This window comes from Molothrus ater, chromosome 1, assembly GCF_012460135.2.
Source record: "Molothrus ater isolate BHLD 08-10-18 breed brown headed cowbird chromosome 1, BPBGC_Mater_1.1, whole genome shotgun sequence".
Taxonomy (NCBI): Eukaryota; Metazoa; Chordata; class Aves; order Passeriformes; family Icteridae; genus Molothrus; species Molothrus ater.
In genome coordinates, this window is record NC_050478.2 from 112,835,050 (window position 1) to 112,858,401 (window position 23,352).

Below are 23,352 nucleotides of genomic sequence, written 5' to 3' on the forward strand. Positions count from 1 at the left end.
CAGCAGAAACCAGTGAAACAATCACCTATTGGTAAACAATGTCCAAGTACATTCCAAAGCAGCAAAACACAGGAGAAGCAAATCAGATAATGATTGTTTTCATTTTTCTCTGAGACTCCTCAACTTCCCAGGAGAAGAATCTTGACCTAAGAGATTTTTCAGAAAATATGACGGTGATATTTGTTTGTAGAGATCATCCATGGAACACATCCATGGAACCAGCAGAACAGCAGGAAACCCTAATGAGTTATTTTTCAGCCAGGATAAAAAGGCTACCAAAATGGAAAGGAAATGCTTATAAAACAAAAAGCAGCATTTAGTGTGTACTGATACCTATAGTTCTGCTATCTTCTCTTTATTCTAAAATCATAGTTAGTCATGAATGCATGAAGTAGTGACAGAAAAAAAATTCAGTGCCTTTGCTCCTTTCTAGCATGCAAGTATTCTGCAAAATATCCTAGCAAGGTATTACATAGATTCCTTGCTTGCAGCAGAAGACAGAGCTTTAAAAAGTTTCCTCTGCTTCCCTGACAATGCTCTTTAAAGCATCACAGAATGCGAAGGATAACAGAAAACTCTAGAAAGAAAATGCTGATAAGCACTGATAAATCAGAGTTAGATTCTTGCTTCCATACTGGCCAAAAATGTGGTACAAGCCCATTGAAGTTAGCTTTACTTGAACAGAGTAATTCAACAAGTTGACAAGTACACTGTGAAGCCACAGAAGAAAAACAGGCACTGATCAAGCCAGTCATCTAAATTTTACTGAAGTTGTTTTACTAAAACATCACAAAAAACATACACCTTTAAAGCCTCACTGTTCCAGTTACACTCCAATGACCTTCTCAGAACAAGTTTATGGAAAACACCTCATACATGATTCAAGTGTTGTCAAAATAAGTAGCAGCTCATTAAAGTGAAGTTTAGTATATACACCTTTAGGAAGAACATAGAACACCACTCCTTTATCTTTTATAATTGATTAGTAAATCACAAAGCCTTCAGTTTTACTCAATTACATGAATGATGGAAGGCAACACTCTTGAGGACATATGGATAAATATTTAATGAGCTAAAAGAGCTTTAATCAGAACACAGCACATTTGATTACATTCCCTATTTGTTTTCAAACTGGCAGGCAAAGATGCATTTTAAAAAGTACTTCAGAGAAAAAGAGTACAGGATTAAAAATAAAACAAAAACAAAAAACAAAAAACCTCCAGACTTAAGTTGCCTGCACTTGAACAAGCAACAGTACTCAGCCAAGCACCGCTGTTTAGGCTCACTGCAATGAAAACCACTCATTTAAAGTTTTTGGGAGGGAGGCAGCTGCTCAGTTTTTCCTGAATGATAAGGGATTAAAAATTCACATCTTTTGAAAAGACTGCACTGGTCTTGGGTCCTTGCCCAGACCAAGGAAGATAAACCCCCCTGAAGTTCCAATTCATCACATCCTTTCTTACAGTCATCACAATTATAGGCTGCTCATCAGCCTACCTGACTTACCTTGAATCTTTCCTCTAACTGGCAATAAAATAAAGCTGCATCAAGAAGTGTGCAGTATGAAGTGTGACTCACTGGTTGCTCACCACCCTTGCAGCTCTTATCTTCAAGTTTTCCTTATTTGTTTTGACCCAGATAGCTGCTCAGTTGAGGATTAAAAAAAATTCAGTATTTAGGAAAAAAACACAAAACATGGAAATGTTCTTCAGTATATAGCTCAAGTTTAGCTTCTGGGCTCTCCTGAGGAAACTCTCCACGAGTACTTCGAAAGTAGTTCTGGGACCAAAACAGCTTTCCCCATTTCATTAATAACATCTTATCTTTCAACCTTTGCAAAAATTCACAATTTAGCGAGAATATATACTTCTGAAATTCAAGAATAGCCTTTATTAAGAGATTACTGACCTAATTATGAAACAATTTGTACCTGAATTTCCAAATAACTGAATGTACTTCCACAGAAACACAGAAATTCAAGCAAGCAGAAACCACAAAAAACCATTTTATTGCAACAATGTCCCCATCATCAAGTGAGATGGCAGAAATTAAATTTTAATTAATTTTGCGTTTCTACCTTTTTATTTATGTAAATATAAATTCAAGAGTGTAAAATAAATCCACATATAAAACACAGAGGAAACATTCTCTTTCAGTGACTCCAAAAAAAACTTACATACTGAAGATTCATGACAAGTCATCCACTGTCCATTTTTCCAAGTATACAGGCATGAAAGAATGCAGAAACTTATTCTCAAAAAGCATCCTGTATGAAGTCCTTGAAGTACTTAAGTAATATTTAGTAATTTCATTCTTGAGCTGATGGATGTAGATTCCAAGAAAGGAGACAAACATCTCAAACTTCAGATTATTTAACCTCCATCTAAAATAACCCATTTAAAACAAGATTATGTTCAATTCTTATAGCTGAAGCACACAATTACTTTATTAGTATCATTATTTTGGAAAACTATTTCTTATATGGTTTTCCTGCTTTTAAAATAAAGTCAGAATATTTATTTCAAATACTTTTGCTTACTTATGCAGTAAATATATTGCGGAAAGTAACTCCACATGCTGGTACAACAGGCCTTCATGAAATTCCATTTAAACATTACTATGATGTACCTTAAAAACAGGGACTACAGCATGAAATGCACCAAAAAGAGTCAGTGTCATGGGACTGTGTCTGACCTTCCTTCTCAGATGCAACAAAATGCTAATGTATTTTGAAGTAAATATTGGACTGCTAGACCATACGGATACTAGTTGGTTATAAATATTTGGAATAGGAACATTTACTGCTTTAGAAATATGTGATTATTTTGTTCATTGTTTTACACAAAAATAAGTGTCACCAGTATTACAAAATGTATCCTGGGGGATATTTCAATGGGAATGTTTTTCATTGGGTCTAACAAGCATACATTTCCTATGATTGTGGTTTTTAATATGTATCACATGCCAAGTTCTTAATAAACTTTTTACCCTCATGGTTATGTTACAACAGAATGAAGAAATTAAGATGGTAAAACCAAAGTTAAAAATGAGAACTGCAAATAACTTCACAACTAGAAGAGGAAAAAATCACTGAAGGATTTAAATCAGCACTATTGTGGGTCCCCACAGTTGCACTGCTACTCTTAGGTTTCCAAAAGATGCATATGATTTTATAAATATTTTTGTGCTAAGAGCCATGCTCAGAAACAAAATATAGGCTGGCACAAGTCTACCTTCTTGGAGATGCATGTTAAGTATAAAATTCACTTACTAAAGTGCATTTGCTGAACAAATTCTAAGTTCTACTATTATAGCTATCCCAATAAGCAATACAAACTAAACTTTGTTGAAATTCTACCTCTACTTAAAAGCAGTAAATATAGATGACTGAAATCTAAATTACAATCTTGAATTACCAAACTTTTTGACTCAATGCTGTGAGCTCTAGAAATAAATGTAGTGTCCTATACTTCCCACAAATGAGGAATTGCCTCTAGTTAGAAATACTGACAGTGTAGAATGGAGTTAAGTATAAGCAGAGCTGAAGTAAGCATTGCTTCGCTTCTTATTCAACACGGCGTTTCTTTAAGGCTCTGAGAGAAGCTGTTAGTTGTCACAAGATCTTTTGGCAAAAGATAAATGCAGAAGTAGCAGGGTCATCTGCCATTTCAGAACTTGTATTTTCATATTTCACTAAAGCCAGCTCATTCAGTGTCTGTATACATTTATTGCACTTGTGTTGTTGGAATACTCTATACCAACATAGTAATAATGATTGCAACAAAGCCATAGTAAAATAAACTTTTAAAGGGTCTGATTTGGACATTAGAAGGTAAGTGTCTGCATGTTTAAAATGTTTCCCTAATAGTAATAAATACAGACAAATTGCTCATCAAGTCAGATGCACATGTTTAACCAATTATTTAGCATATATAAAATTTCACTCATCCTTTTATCAATACAAATCTGTTAGGGATCAAAAAAAGACTTACCATGCAAAATATTGATTAGTGCTGCATAATGGAATATATATTTCTATCAGAGTTAAAACAGCATTTTCAAAATTTAAAGAAAAATAGACTTTTAAAAAGGGATTCTACTGTCGAATGCAAGTCTTCCTTGTAGCAAAGACAAGATAGAGACAAGTTACCATTTATCGCTGTACTTCAGTCTTGATGAAAGACTAATAATAACTGTCCACCTACTTCTTAATAAATGCTACATTTTCAAGAATAAAGGAACTATCAGTAGGCATTATTTCTACTTAAAACAAGTTATTTTTCTCTGTAATAGGTCAAGTATGCTTTTAAAGATTCGGGTAATGGTAGACTCATAATTTTCTCTCTCAACAGATTTCGAGGAGGCTCTTCTGGCTTCAAGGCCTCACTGTGATCTTTTTCCTCCTCCTCTTTGTTATCATCTTCCATTCTTTCATCTTCTTCACTATCTGGAGGCTGAGGAATGAGCTGATTACCAACAAACACATAGGTGTTAATCCTGCGTCTACGACATCTCCTGCGTTTGCGTTTCGGAGGAGCCTTCTGAGCAATACCCTTGGCTTTCATCTCCTCGTTTATGAAGTTTCTAAGAGTGCGTCTGATATATATCCGAGCTAGGTCCTGGAGGTTCCTAACAGCACATGGAGCTAAAATGAAAGAAAAGTAAGTTGCACTAAGTGAAATTTCCCTTTAGCAAAGATACCCCAAACTAGCTGCAAGGCAGTGAGACTAATGTTGAAAAACAATTCAATTGAAATTTTCTTAAATGATACAGTGTGCAAATGATACAAGGTTAGATAGCATCACCTTGACCCTGTGGCACAGTCCAGGAAACAAAGAGATCTTTTAACAGATGTGCAAGAGAAGTAGTAAGCATGAACAGATCACCAAAATAAATTTAAAACATTATAAAACAAGTATCATCACTTTTTAGCAACTGGCATGTCTTGGCACCTACTGCTACCACAGTCAAGACCCTGTTGTGGGAAAACAATTTCTACCCCTCTGCCATATTTGTTTAAAGCAGTGCCTTTCTTCTGCCTCCTCCTTCTGATCCCTTCCTAGTGAATCTAACTGATGAGGGAGGGACATGTGTAATTCACAGGTGACAAACCAGATAAGCCACCTGTATCTTTGCAGCAGAAGAAGAATTAAAATTACTAAAGTCCTAAAGGCAGAAAAGCCCAAACTGACAAGTAAAAAAAAAGCCAAAACTATGTTTTCCAATGACAGCCAGGTGATGACAAAATACTGCTTGGCTGCTGGACACCTGCCGTAGATGAGCTATGGATGGCTAATTCCAAGGAAAACTAAACCAAAAAAGCACACCAGCCAAAGCTGAAACTTGTTCAACTTGTCACTTCCTTCCTGTACAGAATACCATAAAATTAACAGGGACTTCAGCAAAGAAGAAGTCACTGAAGAAGTAATTTCAAAAATTACACTTCCAGAAAATGCATTCAGCTATAAAAGCTACTGATATAGCTTTATTGTTACATGCAATGACTTCAGTTGCAGACTAATTAATTTATCTGTCACAGAAAGGATATTAACACTGACAATACTGATTTCAGGTCATGCCAAAGAGATGGGGGAGGAGAAAAAAAGTCCCATTTCTTCGGTATAACATCAGCTCAAAATTCAAGAACAGTACCCTATCTAACCATCCAGAACACATTTGTAAGTTCAGGTGAAACAAACTATGATTGCAGATTGTATGCCAATTATAACAAATGCTAGCATTTTTAATGAGAAGAACAGGATGCAAAATTTTAGATATTTACTGTCCATGTATTTCCATTTGTCTGCTACCACTGAACTGCATCCTAACCTGTAACTACATTGATAAAATGAACCTTTTAACACTGCCTCTGTAGTTTTATACAAAAAAAGACTACTTTGAGAATGGCTGACAGATATTTTACATATAAGAGTTATTTTAGTCTATTAATGTAACAATACACATGTGTCAGAGAGCATCCAAGGGTTGTCCAAAGTATGGCACAGACTGTACATTTACTTAGTAATGACATCTACAAACTCTGGCTAAAGTTTACAGAAGAAGCATGTTGACTATTTTGAACTTTTAAGATAAATTATAGGCCTATGGACTTGAAACAAATAGACAACGTTACTAAAAAAGAGAAATTGGCTAAATTTTTTGTTGAGGTTCAGCACACTCCTTTTCATACCTCCTGCCCCTTCCATGTACACCCAACACACCCACAAGAACACTTTTGCTTTATTTTTAACTTTTTTAATAAAACCAGATCCACCTGAGCAGTGGAAAGAAGCCTATCTCACTAATCTCATTTTATAGTGCAACTTCAAGCCTCTAACTCTTTTTTCTTTTAAATGTGAACAATACCCCATTTGGTTATTTTTTCCTCTTCTCACTAAAACTTCATTTTGAAATTATAACACAGGAAACACCTTTCTTGTACTACCATTCAGCTCTGACTGTCCATGGTCTGCACTCCTCATTACGAAAATTTAGGAATATTGATAGAAAATCCTCTTTTGTTCCAGGGAATTAGACTGTATAAAATCATTGCAAAGTTTGACTAGCCACCTCTGTATTTCATCATTAGATATAACACAACCTATGCATTATGGATGGAACAGAGGAAAAAATAATCTTGAATTAGTAAATTAGTTTCAGGAAATGACTTCTGAGGGCTCAAACCAAGAATTAAACAAGAAAAATTATTTGTTTATGCATAGGAATAGATTATATAAGGACATTATCTTCATATTTTGCATAAAAATATTAAAAGTACCTAATGTATGTAAGCAAGCTCACACTCAAAATTAATAGCCAGATCAGCAGTTACAGGCAATTCAAGCTGACAGGACATCCTGGACTCCTGAAGGGCTTATATCAGTTTCACAGTTAAAACATGTTAACTTTTGGGCTCTTTGTTTGGTTTATTTAATTTCCCACATGCTACCATAGCTCTGTGTCCTACTCCTAGCCCTGACAACTCTGACAGAAAACTTCAACTCTACACTTTTCTTTGTCAGCTTTTTCTCCTTTCCTGTTATCATCCTATCTTAGCATTTGGGAAGAGGTGTACTTCCAAAGACTCTCTAAATACCTTTACTACCTCTGCTCAAAACATTGCAGCTAGAAAGCCAATCCCAGTGACTAATAACAAACAGCTAGGTATGTCTATATCCACTGCACACAGACATAAAGCAAACTTGGGCTTATTAATATCCTATCATACCACAGCCCCAGTTTAGACCTCTTCCTTCCATTTCAGGGGGAAGAGGAAAAAAAAAGAATTTCTCTCATAGACCACAAGTAAGTAGCACTGTGAAGGATGTTAATATTAGCATCCTTCTAGTTTATCTATACTACTGTAATAGAGAAACTGAACTTAAAAGGAAAAGGTGGCTGGAAAAGAAGCTGGAAGCATTCTATGACTTAAATTATTAACTTCAATTCAGAATATTAATTGTGAAACAACACAGACCACACACCAGGAGCACAAAAACGTTATCAGTGAGCTATTGCTTGCTAAATGGAATGTTTCTACAGCACAGCCTCTCAGTTTCCAACATCAGGCACTGTAACATCCCTGCAAGCCAAAGGGAGGGATCACAAACTTACGCAGTCCTACAGTGTCATGTTTGCCGTTGTCATTTCTGTTTGGTTGCACTAGTGGAGCAAATGAAACAGCAAGGATATTCTTACTTTCCCATGTGTTCTGTCCTGTTCTCAAGATCTGTGTTAGCTGCAAAACAAAACCAAAATAGATCACTGGTTACAATTTTGTCATAGTCAATACTATTCAGATTGGTTTCAAACACACTGCTTTTTTCCTTTTTTTCAAAATTAAAGAATTAAGGCTGTTTTACGAACAAAAAGCACTTTGATAATCCTTGAAATGTCACTTGGTCACCAGAGTACTAAATAAGGGTCTTTTGTAATGGGAAGAGATGCAGCTGGAAAATTAAGGCCCTAAGGTGAAAACTAAGGTAAGTTTTGTTTTGTCTCATTTTTCCAGAAGATCAAAGAATACTTTAGATTGGAAGCAACCTCTGGAGTCCTACCCTCCTCCTTGAACAGGGTCAATTTCAAAGTCAAATTAGAATCTTTTCTGATTAAGTGAAAAAAGATCTAGGACTGACATTCCCCACCTGTCTAGGTAACCCTGCTGTAGCGTTCAACCATTCTTACTATGAAAAACTGTCTTCCTTATTTGCAGGCAGAGAGCTCCCTTGCTGCCAGTCTGTAATGTTCTTTCAGTATCCTGTGCACCTGTGAGGAGAACTGGACTCCTGTCTACCAGATAAACTCTCCACCCTTTCAGGAAGGCAACAGGAATTAAACATTTCCTTAGCGTCTTTCTGCAAGCTAGATTATCTCAGATCTTGTAGCTGCTTCTCATACTTTATATGCTCTAAGCCCCCTATCCATTTGTATATACGGTAAAAATAGTCACGCTTTAAATTTCTCTCCGAATTTGTGACTACTTTTAACTTGAATTCTATCAATTTCAACTGACAGTATCCTAGCTGAATAAATGATGGAATTATTTATAGAACAGAATCATGCAAGCTACGCTTAAATTCCTTTGGTATTTTAAGAAAGCAGATCAATAAAGTGAGAATTCTGTTTTGAAAGTAAAGTAACTAACATGCTTATCAACAAGAATTTTAGTAATTATCTGTATTTAGGAGGACATCAACTTAAGTCACATGATGTGCCTTTTTCAATCTCCTTATTAGTAAAACAGGGAGAGTAATACTTACCATTGAGAAGCCTTTTGAGGTCTAAGAATGAAAAGTGATAAAACTGTGAAGTATTATTAAAATAATATGCCCCTGTCTGAAAAGCATTACATCTAATATGGAAAAGCAACACTGAAAACTGCTGTGAATACAGACATATTTTTCCTTTGTTTTTTTCCTCCCTTTGCAATGTCCCACTAGTCATAGTTATTTTCTATTCTTTGAAATCCATTCTCCTGGTTTAGAGGTGGTTTCTTTGTTTTGAAGTACTGACTGAAAATGTCTGTGTGGTAGGGAGATTTCAAAGCAGTTCTGGTATAACACACAGGAAATAGCATGAAACAGACTGTTAAAAGCAGGATATTGATGCTTTTCTACTAATTTAAGAGAAAAATATTCAATACTTCATTAAAAAGATTAGTATCTGCTAAACTGCAACAATACATCAAATCAAGGTATCAATAGTTGAATGTTAACTTAGTCAAATATATATTCAAAAGCATTCTTTAAATTACATATTTCTCATACTAGAAGATAAAAAGGGGAAATTGTCACTAAAGTCACCTGATCTTCTATAGGCATTACTAAAATGCCTCCAACTTTCAATAAAATTTTCATGTAGTTTTCATGGTCTTTCTGGACTCCAGCTCCACAGTAAATCCGGTCATACTGATGACTGTCTGAGGCTATTTCCAAACAATTACCAACCACAAAGGCAGGTTCACAGAACTCAAATCTAAGGAGAAGAAGAAAAAAAGAAAGAGGGGACACATTTCAAATTAGGATTTTTAAGAAAAGCCAGTCCAGATAAAGACAGAAAAATATATTTCATATCTTCTCTTATATCATGAAGAATGATTAGCATACATAATTTAAAAGTCTGTATTAAGACATTACTTGGAAAATAATCTGGTTTTTTTCTGCCACATCAAGGACCACTGAAGAAAAACTCTTGCAGTTACAATTATGTATTATGCAAAACAGAGAGACCTTCAAAACACCACCTTCCTAACTACAAGCAAGTAGATTAATCTAAAGAAATCTTAAGCTATATGGTACAACTGCTACTAAAACAGTATGCTTATCAACAATAAGCTGTTGAATAAACATTGAAAAATTTAATTTCCTAGCAGCTCCCCTCAATTTTCTTTCAGTTAGGGTCTATTTAAAAGCTCTTTTTTCTCTACCTCCCAATTTTCCACCTTGAGCCCAATCCACTTTTCCCCAAAAAGTAATTCAGTGCAAAAGTCTGACATTTTTTTGACCACATGCAAAGCAAAAAATAGAAGATTCTTTATCTCAGAAACATCTCATTTTCTTCAGTAAAAGGAAGTAATACAACTGCATTTTAGTGGACCAAAGTATACAACACAAGTTGAAAGGACTGTAGGTGTTCTCTGTCACTGCATAGAACACCAAAGGAAAAATGTACAGGGCAGTACTTTATTGCTAAAGCTGCATGAATTCGCCACAACACTGTTATTTGCTGACATTTTTTAAAGCTCTGAAGCATGTTACTGCTTTAGCTGTTAACACCATAATAAAATCTACCATTTTGTAAAAAAATTCATTGAGCGAGTAACTGTACCTCTTCCCCAAGCACTTTATATATAAAAGGAGAGGTTACAAAGTAGCTCATTGAAAGGATTTATTATTTTCTTTGAAAAAAAATATTACATAAAACCTAACACCCTTGCTGTTGCATGAAAAAGTTCATAAACTTCATCTGGCAGTATTAAAGTCCAATGCATCTCAAACAGCATCCAGAAGGAATGAATTTTTCTAGCAACTATAATACATGTAGCCATTTCATGAACTTTATGGCTGACCATCAATGGAAAATAATTTTTCTTTTTGCTTGGCTAGCATTAGTAAACCCCATTACAATACCTGACAACATTCAAATCAATATTTTTTCGGTTACAGTAAAGTTGGCAACTTTCACTGCTTAGGGATGAAGCCTGTAAGGCTTGGCTGACTTTCTCATCTAGAGTGCTGCCATTAACAAATCAGGAAATCGAAATTTTTGCTGGAAGTGTATTTTTCTCTCCAAGTTGGGATGCTTGATCTTGAAAATACTCCAATGCTTCTTTCTTTGACTAGTCCAGACCAAACCCAGAATCTTTTTATAACAATTGCATGGTTCTCTCTCATGCACTTCTTGAAGTCAACAGTCCACGTTTTCTCTTCCAAATCCAGAGGGAGAGGGAAAAAAAAAGAAAGCTACAAACAACACTGGCCAATTGAAGATAAAAAAGGGAGATGGAAGTGGAGTAGGGATAAATTGCCTTGTTGCACAAACTGAGAAGGTAAAGCTAGATGAGCCAGAACCGAAGCTGAAATAATTCCAGATTAACACAGAAAGACCTAGAAATACATTAGACAAGGCAGAAAATGAAATCCAAGACACTGATCAATCTGCTGAAGAAGCAAATCTCATTCCAAACGCACTCGGGCTATCATATTCCTTCCTACATTTTCTACATTCCACACACAGGTCAAACAGGCACTTTTTGCTATAGTTTTCATTTCAGATTACCTGCACTTTAAATCAAGCATTAACATATCAATTTAATTTGAAAGACTGAGCAAAGTACTTTTGTGGGCTTAAAAAGTAAAGGAGGAAGGGGGAGGGGGCAGGGACAGAATGAAGATGGTATTTTTCCAAAAGGCATTTTTAAATCTTCGCACAGTCCTTGGTTAGTTTTAAAAAAATGAAGATGGCCTCCCTGCCAGCCCACCCCCACAACCTTCAACTTCTTACCTTCTCAGAATGCTCCTATAAAACCTACCAAATTTATTACCAGATAATCCTGTTTCGTCTACTAGAAACCACCCTAAAAGCTCATGATTCACTGGTCAAACCCTTTTAAAACAAATAGGACCACCAAACTATCCAAGGAATACAAGACACAACAAAACCCCATGAAACATTCCCCGGACACAAAATATACATGAGCTGAGGACAAAAATCCACAGTAGTCTTTACTAATATAGTAAAAGCTGAAAATAAAATATGTTATTTAGCTCTGCAGCTTGCAATCAGAAGGGCACAAATTCCAAATAAAGACACAGAAGCAAACTTAATACACTTGTAAGAGTAAGATGGGTTAAGCACTAGAGACTAGCTCTGTCTATAGGCACTTTGGATTGTCTGGACTGTGCTCCCTCCACACTATTAGCAGAGTTTTGAGAAGACACAAATCTCATGACCACAACAGGTGCTCATTTGTTATTCAATTTATTTCAAAAAATACCTTCTTCCTCCACATAGTTTTTCAGTTAGTTTCAAGCCAGTCTGTCAACAGGTGGTCTTCCTGACAGACTCATTTCTTGCAGCAAAACTAAACACTTTATGGACTAGGTTACATGTAATTTCTGAAGACACCTCTTAGGTCCATGTCAGATGAAAAATGAGATCTAATCAGCTCACCTGGCTGTGCAATGCTCACCCCCAGCTGGCCTGAATTGGTATGCTAGCTGCCAGTCTGCTGCTACTTCACAAACTGCCACATGTAATTCTCTGGTGTCCAGAAAGGTAAAAGTAGGTGGTAGAAGAAATGGGAGGAAAAGGTGATAAACTGTCTCTGGTAACAGCAACCTGCCTGTTTAAAAGCCAATTCCTCTTCATTTGTGCTTCTCACAAAATTATTCAGAAATAACTGTTTCATGTGTTCGGGTATGAACAGTGACTCATACCAGATACACCAGAAATACAAGAAAAGCATACTGCTTTCCTGCTTGGTAGAGCATCATGGACTTTTCATGGACATAGACTCATACAGTTGAGTTATAGAACAGTGAATCTTGCCCCTCCACACTCCTATGAAACACAGAACTCTCTGGAGATGCAGCAATACTCTTTCCCAGATCCCTAAATCTTAAGATGATTTTGATTATACACACACCTCTGAATCAGAAAGAGCTGATAAAGATATGTACCATTTTCTTGTATTTCCAATCCAGTAATAAGAGATGACCTTCGAACACAGACTGAAGTATAATTCTGAAAATTCTGCTAACTTGCCTATGCAATTTTTAAAAAAAGTAAAATTTAAATTGGTTTTACTCAGGTACATAAGACCCCATCAATTGATCAGGAAAATTATTTAAAACTTAAATATAAAGGTTCTACAAATACAAGGAAGTATTTGGTTATTTAGAATACCTACCAGGCACATCAAAAGCATGCTAGTCTTACAGCAGGAAAGTAGTATCAATCATATTAGGTCAAGTTTCATTTTTTAACAATCAAACCCCAATTCTTTTAGCACTAAGTGTTGCTACAGCCAGAAAGTTTCTTTTATTCCTATTGCATCTGGGGTATCAAAACAGACCAGATATTACACTTCATTCTGCGTTACATGGAGCTATCTTTTATCAATATTGATGAAAATAAAATTGGTTATTGCTTCAACACACAGTATTGACAAACATATACTATAACTATCAAGAAGAGCTAGTATTTCACTTAAACATTTTGTTTATTTCCAAGCTGAAATGTAACTAAAAATTGCCATATGTTCTTTAATGTTTGTTCACCTCTACCACGTGACCAGGGTGGCTTTACAGAGATTATACTGGTAACATGAAAAAAACGATTTCACACACCAGACAACAAAAAGAAGGGAAAAAAGTGTTGGAACTATCTGGAAAAGTTTAGTCACTTCCGGTTCTTCAGTTGAATCTGCTATCTTGATTGCAAGAGAACCAACAGCAAAGAAAACAGAAATTAAGAGTTCCCATTACAGATAACATGGCAACAGAAAATCTCTGTTTAAACAAACACGTGCCACAGAATAAATTTAAGCACACACATATCACATGTAGCAATGGCCCAAGATAACCAAGCAGTTCCAAGCATGTAAGACTTTTGCATGGAATGGGCATTTCAAGTTCAAGGCAAAGGTACTTTTCTTCCAGCTAAATTAAAAAAAAAAAGGCAAATCTGTAGAATTTAAAGTGAGTTTTTGCCTTTGCTGTAGAAACTTAAGAAAATTATCAAGTAATAGATTGTAACTGCCCATGTTTTTAAGTTAGATTCCCTATAGTTAGCAACACAGCGAAGTATCACTACAGTAATAAAATAAACAACCATTTAAAACATTTACAGCAAAGATCTAAGGTTAAGTTTGTTGCTCTTGTATCCATATCCACCAATCTAGTATATGTGTAATAGCAAAATACTAAATAATGAAGCTGGAGAGTGTAACACTAACCTACCATGGTAGCAGGGATTTTTTACAAGGGGATTCACTTAGGGTTGGTCCTAATATGACACCCACCCATGAACCCTACCTTTAATTACTTCCAGCTCTGAATATGTACAGGACACTTCTTGGGCCAAGCTCTTCCACCTATACAACCTCCATGAATGCAGGATGTTATGCTGATGTCTTGTGAAGATGAAACTAGGTGCAAGGAGATATAGATTGTCTCCTTTTTTGTTGTTTTAAGTGGTAAACTTATTTGATTTTTTTAGAAAAAAGAACAAGGTCAATAACATTGGAGAAAAATATCAAGTAATTTGAAGGAAAAAAAACCAAACCTGTCAGCATCCACAGATTTGTATCTGAAGGAAACAGTAAAATATATTATGAGATTTTAAAAAGCAATATGGGGGAACCACTTAAAACGATTTTGTCTACAAGAAGAATTATTTAGTTCTTAAAACTAGCACCACTCCAGCTACATTTTACACCTCTCAACTACTACATTCACATCAAAATATCATCTGACAGTACACTTCTGCCTATCCCCATAATTACTAACCACATTCACATCTCTCAGCTTACTGTTTACAGCCCTTACAGAAAGTAAATCCATGTCAGCATGAATTTAGTATGCTTTTTTCCCATCCATACACATTTCCTTTAGTTGGTCAACTCAAAGCTCTAAAAGCCTGAATTCATATTCAGTACCATCAATCTGCTTTAAGTAATTCCCTTCCAATGTGAAATTTATTTAAATTTATTTAAATTTAGGGCACAAAGGACTACCATTCAACTTTATTAAAGTATAAGAAAAGGTTGGCAAATTGTTAACATTTGTCATGTGAACTACCGTGACACTACTTGAGAAGAAAGAATTTCACATAAATCTTTGTGGGGGAAAAAAAAACCCAAAACAACATATCTTAATAAATATTTCAAAACAGAATAGAAAATCCAGCATAAGAACTCATGGAATTAGCTTTACATCAAACTACCCTTAAACCACCAAGCACATTAATAACCAGACATTAAAATGAATCTGCAAAATGCGTAGAGTCTGAAAATATATGATAAAACATTAAACAATTTTCCTTACTGTGATGAGGAAGTAGCACTTACTTTTGTCCCATATACTAATGCACTTTCACTCTAGTTCCAATATACTGCTGACTACACTTTACAAAAATGGGAAGCGTAGAAAGAAGGAAACAAAATTTCCACCAGTTCTGGCACATTTGTTTGTGAAAAGAAACAAACCCAAAAACTGGTGTATAAAGCTATGGCAGTTGTAGAATGAGTTGCCATGCTGTGTTAAAGACAAAGACTGAAAAGCTACACATCATTTAACCTAGAAAGGTGTGGCTTCTTTGTGCAGTTGCATTAAGAATACAATCTCAGAGGCTCCTTTATATCAAACAACAATTTCCTAAATCAGTAATCTTACTCCAAGCATTCCTAGAACCTAATGTTTAAACACTGATGTATTCGCTGAAAGAAACCTTAAAGAAGTTTTCAGATAATTTAGTAAATTTTTCAGGTTTCAAAACTTTCCTTTTTGACAACAACAGATGAATATTCATGTGGCTTTATGTGATATAACATGCCACAAGAACGTGAAACAGATTAATGAAATACTTTTAGATTTCCATTAAGTCTCTCTCATTTCACTTGACTGTGAAAGTGCTTTAGATATAAAGGTAAACAATTTTTAGAGAGTGTTTATTCTTTTCCTATGAAGTGGGGCAGTATCAGGCCAAGATAGCAAGCTCTTTCCACCCTTTCTCAAGCTTTTTCTCCATTGTTTATTCTATCTTATTTAAGCATTTTTCCAAGCTCTCTGAACTAGTCTTTGGTTCCTTTATAAATTCATATTCATGTATTTCTAGCATGTTTTGCTGAGAAGTTACACACCTTTCACCCACTAGTATTGTTGATATCTTTTGCAGGTATACTAGAAATACGAGAAAACAAACAAATTAAAATATTAAATCTTTGAAAACTTCTCACTGTAGACTTCATTTTAAGTCCCTTACATCCAATTACAACAGTAATTTTAATTAGCATTACAGTAATAGCCAATAGTGATGCTGGCAAAATTTCTATTAAATACTTTTGTCCTGGACATTATTTCAGCTTATTTCAGCTTCTAGGCAATGCTATAGGGATAGTGGGAAATCTGTATCTCTACCTCCCTTATACTCGTCATTTTTCCATCTCTGAATAAAACTGTCTTGCTTCTTAGCTATCTTGTTCATTATTTCTGATATTATCATCAGTTTCACTGAGTGGACCAAAGCACATTATTCAATTACTTCTGAAGAAAAAGTCAACCATCCTAATGTCAAAGTGCTTAAAAATACTTATGACTCATGACACTCTTCTTGGAACACAGATTTACAAAATTTAACCTTAATAATATAACTTCATCATATTATATCTAAATTTTGGTAGTAAAATGAAAAGTAATACTGAAGGAATACTTTTCAGCAATTCCACAGAGAATATTAGGAAAAGTGAACGGGCATAGCGAAGCAAGAAAAAAATTGTCAGTTCAGTTTATTGTAAAGGCCCTATGATACCCATGGAAAAAGTCTAGAGAAAGATTTGTCTCTAACAAAAACGAGAAAAGTATTTTCTTTCTATTTTTACTGAAGCAGAAAATTATTTTATACGTTGAAAAAGTCTTATTTTCTACTGTGGATTTTTGTGAAACAACAGCTTTTTTAGGAGCAATATACCAAGTATTGTCATCACTTGTTTTAATGTAAGAAAAGTTTTAAGTACTATCAAAACTTGTAGACATAAGAGATTTCCAAGGACAGTGTCCACTACAGGATTTATTTTTTAAAGGTATTTCATTTCTTGTTGTCAGGGCAAGAATATTTATTTTTATTACTATCAAATACTTGGAAAATGTAGGTTTAGGTCCTTCCCAGGTAAGAGCAGATTCAATTGTCTTTGGAGCCTTCTGGTTTACAAGGTAAAGAACAAGAAGTACTATTTCCCTCACACCTCTAAATAAATAAAATGACTGTGTTTCAAGCCCCTATTTTCCTTCCCTTTTTGTTTAACATAACCTCTGGCATCAAAGAATCCCACTGCCTGTGTTGCTCTGATTAGATTAAATCTCAACAAGAATTCACTCACTACTAAAAAAGCATTATTTACCCTATTTGAAATTAAGTTATCAGTAATATTTAAACTGAGAAAGTAATCAGTAAGTTTTGGAGACAGTCTGCTTTTTCCTGCTTAGATTTTTACAGCAATCACTAGCCAGCTGACCAGCAAGAAGGAGCTCTATTTTTCTTTGTGTGTACACCAGGGAATCACCTTTCAAATCTAATTTGATTTAAAAAGTGAGCCTTTAGAATCCTACCAGTAGCCTTACATTTCAATGAAGAAAAACATTCTACTGGAAGATGTTCTTTAATGCCAACACAATCTCCTACAGGACTTCAGGATGGAGTTTCACCCATAACAGTTATCCCAGAATTAGTACTAGGGTTCTTGACACTTACCATTGAAGTGGATTCTTTTGATCCTGAGAAGGGTTGGTGATTTTCTTTCACAGCAGGGACTTCACCAGCTTACCCACGTTTGGGTTTTGATAGGGTGCTAGAAGATGGGCAACCTAGCCTTGCCCTGGGGCTCTCTCTCCAAGCTGGATATTCTAGGTCTAGAAGTTGAATGGGAGCAGAAAAGACAACACATTCCCCTTCAATAAACAGGTGAAGCGGGGCCTGGTACTTGAACATACGTGTTTTAGATAGAGCCTTCTTAAGGAATGATTCTTTTCCCCTTAATTGGCATGCATTCTCTGAAGGCTTCAAGAATGAAAGAGAGCTTTACATGTATTTCACACACAAAGAATTTTCTTTAGTCTATACCTAAAATCTTTGTATCTCAACCATCATGACACTTTCAGATGTTTTCAAGAAAGAACTTCTCCTTTGCTTTTACTGGCAAACATACATCATCAAGTCCATCAAGGCAGCATTTTATCTTTCAGAATGCACAACTCCACCTCCATTTAGATCAAAACTGTTTTTATAGATTGGTGGGATATGGATACAGATACAAGTAATTACTGAAATTATTTGAAACAGGTATTTGAGAACTCTTCTTCTGATGAATAATTCCAGAGGCCAAAAGTGAGATAAGACAAGCTATCAGAGACAGCCCTCCCTTTAGGCTGAGTCTCAAATCCTTCTGGACATGCTAACTTTATATACTGTCAGGTTTCTGGTGAAGTACCTTACCTGAATCGTAGAAAAGTAAACTTGTCATTTTACTTCAATAACATTATTATCAGGAATCAAAAAAGCAAGTTAAACTGTATTACACAGCACTGGAACATTCCCCCATACAAATGGCATAAAAGAAATATTCCATCTTGTTTTATTAGGCAAGAACCCACCTAAATCATCGTGATCCACCTCTACACAGAAGTCAGATGCAAAACCAATTGCCTATTACTCAAAGGAACAAAGTTACAAAGTGTTTATTTATGATCCAAGCTGAATCTCTCCATGTACCTACCCATAAGTTTAAAGTTGTGGTTTGTGTTTCAAAAGCAGAATGCTTAGAACATTCAAATCAGACTGCAGAACTCAATACACTAAACAAAGAATGCAGGGAAGTGGCAAAGCAAAGCTTCACTGAAGTTCCCATTTGTATAACTCCATAATTGCCAGGAACACACATCATAGTCTCTGTGCTCTTTTAAGTCCCCTGGGTACCTTGTTGGAGGCTGCTGGTCAAGTGAAAGCTATTTTTCACACACACATTCACTGAGACAACTAACTTCATTCATACCAGTCTGCCATGTAATCTATTTCAAAGAGTGAGGACTCCTGCTTGGAATACACCAGTGTTGAGCAGCAGACAGATACCACACATCTCTTCCCTGGGTGTTCTTTCAGCCAAATACTAAGCTGACCAAAGCAGTAGTTAAGTTCAGATGGTGCAGTCCCATAACTTTGGGTAAAAATCTTTCACTTATAAACGAAGATGCAGGAAAAAGTTACTGAAACAAGAAGCAAAACCAGACTTACTGAGTCAGAAAACATTACTTCGAGAATCAGCTTAAAATTCAAGATGTGATATTAATATTTACAGTAAAAACAAATACAAAAGAACCCTACCACAGGAAAAAAAAAAAAAAAAACAAACCCAAAAACAACCCATACAGCATCTTCATTAACTACATTAAAATATAGAATATTTACAAAGAAAGCAATCAGCCAGAATCAGTTATGCAGACAACTAGGGAATTCCCCCCCAAACACAAACTCCAACCAGGCAACCATTATTGTACCAGCTGAACTGCAGCTATTACAGGTAGATTTCTATAAAAAAGCACTTTCACAGAAGTGTAATTTTTCTTATGTTGATGAAGAGAGTCCTATTTCTTTGGAACACATACAACACTGACATTTACTTACATAATGTTTAACAGTTTTGTTTTGCTTGTCTCAAGTTCTTGCATGTTTTGAAGTGTAACCAATCCCCGCAGTGTTCTGCTATTCATTTACTAAACTATCCTAATCAAATTTTGTTTCAATTATGACAAAACTTCCTTGCTACTCCAATTTCCTTTAATTTTTGTACATAAACCTACCACCTGATTGGTAAGACATTCCAATCAAAACCAGTTTTTGCATGTCTTGTACAGACACCTACAAGGTATGTGCCAGGATTCACTAGCTAGCAGGTACATCTAACTTAACAGAGCCATTAATGCAGTATTAGTAGTGATCACAAATTATCGTATTTCACGCACATTTTTTTAAGACACAAACTGCATCATAAAGCTTCTCACTGAATCAATTTTTATTTGTTCTAGCTTGTGTTATAGATTAACCTCAGCCAACATAAATGCCTGTATTAAAACTAAGACAATAGTATGAAAGATATACATGTTCTCCTATGTGATTTTATTTATTTTACTGGGCTAACACAGTACTAAAATAATGTAGCCAGTATCAGAATTACAAAATTTACTTCAGATACAGTTAACACTAGGATGATACTCTTACTTAGGAGCATGAAGAGAAAGGCTTGTGGTCAGACAAGAGCTCCTGAAGTTTGGGATATGGGAAAAAGTGGATTGAGCTCCAGCCAACATAATCAAGAACATGGCAGTCATAAAGCACATTAGGTAAAAGGACAGCAAAAATTTTCTTTGCTGCCTACAGGGGAAGAAAGAGGTGTAGAATGTGCAATTTTTAGGTTACTCCTAAAATTCTAAAGATTTTCTGCATTTCCAGAAGTTACCTTATAATCTCTGTTGGAGAATTTATCGCCCGCAAGCAAAGAAGTCTTTACGAAGAACAGCCCTAGCTAGAACCTTGCTTTCCCTTTAACAGAGGCAGAGACTCCCAATACTCTTAAGGCCAACTTAAAATAATAAAAAATTGTTGGTTAGGTAGAAGCAACAAGGTTCAAAGCCCTGGAATCCAAAGTTCTACCCTGAAGTAAAAATGAGTAGTGCTACGAGCATAGATGAATACTCTGAAGTCCATCTCTTCGGGAAGTAAACATGAAGGCAATCAGAAAAAATTACTCATGTCCAGATCAATAGGGGTAGATTAGAAAGAAAGTTAACACTGTACAGAGAGATTATGTAAAACTACATAAAAACTGCTTTAATGGATAAAAATTGCTCTATACATGCAAAGACACCCACATACCATGTCACTCTCCTAAATGCATATATGCATGTATGTGCATACACACACATACCCATGTATGTATACACATCACCAAAATGCAGGGAAATCCACTTTGCTAAGCACTGCACAGCAGAAATACTCCCATACTTCCAAAGAGTGCCTTCTTAAGCCTCAACTTACCTCATGAAGTAGAGCCACAAACTGGAAGTTTTAGGTTTTGATTGTGTGATGCCATTCTTCTCCCCCCTCTAAGTTCATAAGCAATGACACGCTGAGTTTAAAACCAAAAATGTTATTGCAAAGCAAGCTAGACAAATTAGATACTTACTTATCAAAGCTATCACTGTATTTTATGAAGCTCTCCAACTTTTCCTTGGCGTATTCTACCACATCTGAATGAAGCTCTATTCCATGATTTATCCCAAAAGGCCCTGTAAATAAAAATAGCATGGTGTGTTTTGTGATGCTTCCTTTCTAAGCACAGCAAAACGACATGGAACAGCACTATAGTGTAAAAACATCAAAACCACATAAAACAGAAGTCTCCAAACACTGCTAGACAAACTTATTTTTTGCATCTGCATTACTGGTGCTTAAAGAGGAAGGTCAAAGGCCAAAGGTTTGATAAAAGAACAGGGACTGAACTACAACAATTACAGAACAAATTTTCTTTGTAAGCATGCAGAAAATAACCTGGCTACACTGAAGTCAGTCTGAGCAAATTCTTTTACAGAACATTACTTACTTGGAACACAACAAATAAAAAATTTCAGTCTGTATTTTGGTATTTAGATTTTAAAGCCTTCTTATGGCAAACTTTTCATAGTTTCTCTCTGACAATTTAGAGATTGGGAATTATATCCCTTAGCCACATACATTCTTCCATTTTGCAGACTGCAAAATCAGAAATTTGTTCTTAATTTAATATAATAATTAACTTCCACCAAGAACAGTAGAATTGCCCACACATTATGTTCCCTCATCACAATCCCATCACAACTGCATTGCCTTCCTGTGATCAAATCCAAGTATAATTCCAAGTCAAACTGTGTGCCAAAAGTTAATGCTATTATTTCAGGAACAAGAAGAAATCATGAGACAGTATTATGAGGATTATCCACATCAGGAAGGAATCTGAATCAGACAGTCACATTTGCTCTAAGGATTCTAAATTTAACATGCACTCATAGCCCAGGGTCTTTAGTCATTGGAGCATAGAATTGGAAAAGGGAGAGGGAAGGGAAAGAGGGAAAGTAAACATCAATAAGATTAGACAAAACTTATATTTATATCCTCTACAGCATTCTAAATCTTTCCTAAATATTTAGCTCCATGATGTTACTCCAGTGAAACAGAATTCAATTTGTCTTTTCTAGGACACAGATTAACAAAACAGACCTAGGGTAAGTAAGAGAGGTTTTGTGTTACTGCAACAAAAATACAGCATATAGCTATATACCATTAACCTGATCAATAATTGCAACTCAACATAGTTTAGAATATTTTCTGCTGGGTGAAATAAAAGCAATCCACTAATCCACCAGGTAACCACTAGGAGTGCTTTTAAGATCCCACTGATTGCAGGCAAGAGTTAGCTATCATACAAGGGATTTTCTTAGAACTCGTGAAAACATTTACCTTCTGCTGACATTCATTTTTACTGTAAATTCATGTTATTATTGGTCACTTTAAAAAAAGCATTGGCATAGGCAATCCCCTTTCTAGCTGTTTAATATTCTGTTGTACCATAATAGGCTATGATGTTTCTAACAGCTCTACAGTATACAGCAGCATGCAAGGTAAGTTTTCTTTACCTAAAAATTAATAACAATTCCTTTAATCTTGTAATTTAAAGTAAATTAAAAATGCATAAACATCATCTGGTCAAAAATTCTCATGTACATTTCTTCAAGTACCTAACTTTGAAAGCAACTAAAAAAATCCTACAAGCATCAGTTGCTCTAACAACCTGAAATTAAAACTATGAATGCAGAACACTACCACATCATCATACACCACAGCATTCATAATCTAAATGGAAAGATGAGAAATGTGCTCTCTTCTCTCACTGAAAGTCACAGCTGGACATGTAAGCAGAGTCAGCTATTCTAAAAATGTGAAACCAACATCTCCACTACTCTCTGAAATCAACTGGCCTCCTTCAGCATAATGACATAGCAATTCCAGCACCTAGTCTGAACTTCATTTATATTTTAACAGTTCCAGCAACAGTTAATTCAATCTCTGTGGACTGGTGTGCAGTCTTCTTAGTATGTTACTATACTTGGAAGTGATCACCAGTTTCAGATTATTTGATAATTTAACCTAGTCATTTTGACACTGCCAATGTGGCAGAAACATTACTCACTACATTGTCAAATGGAATGACATTCAACTACTGTCAAAACCCACATGGTTCTGTTCCTCACTGCAGTGTTCGCTGAAATTGGTTTGAAAAAAAAAGTGAGCTTTTAAAAATGAATATGGTTTAGTTGTCAGAAAACGACATCTGTTTATTTTTCTTTGTTAAAGCAACTGTTCCTTGGTTTAAAACAAACACTTAAGTATAATTATTATACATAACTAGCTTTATCAGAAGGAATACAGTAAGAAAATAAAGACATAAACTGCATTTATACCTTCAATGCCTCAGCCTAGAAGTCAAAACACATTACAACACTAAGACTTTGGTGACAGGATACAGCATTCCAAAACATGGGAAGTCTG

The 23,352-nt window shown here is 35.4% G+C and overlaps 1 protein-coding gene across 2 annotated transcripts in view; it reads right to left on the reverse strand.

Moving 5' to 3' along the window:
• Positions 1–1,975: 1,975 nt before the first annotated feature.
• PCMTD1 (protein-L-isoaspartate (D-aspartate) O-methyltransferase domain containing 1) overlaps positions 1,976–23,352 on the reverse strand; it is a 40,779-nt gene continuing 19,402 nt past the window's right edge. Inside the window, exons 3-6 of one of the 2 annotated variants that reach the window (XM_036400670.2) lie at positions 20,954–21,056; positions 9,303–9,474; positions 7,615–7,738; positions 1,976–4,645 (exon numbers count right to left, since the gene is read on the reverse strand). In XM_036400670.2, coding sequence (XP_036256563.1) covers positions 4,275–4,645; positions 7,615–7,738; positions 9,303–9,474; positions 20,954–21,056 — 770 coding nt within the window. In that variant the 3' untranslated portion in view covers positions 1,976–4,274. Of the gene's footprint in view, positions 4,646–7,614; positions 7,739–9,302; positions 9,475–17,469; positions 17,533–20,953; positions 21,057–23,352 lie in introns of those variants that run through there. The other variant, XM_036400678.2, reaches the window with a different exon arrangement.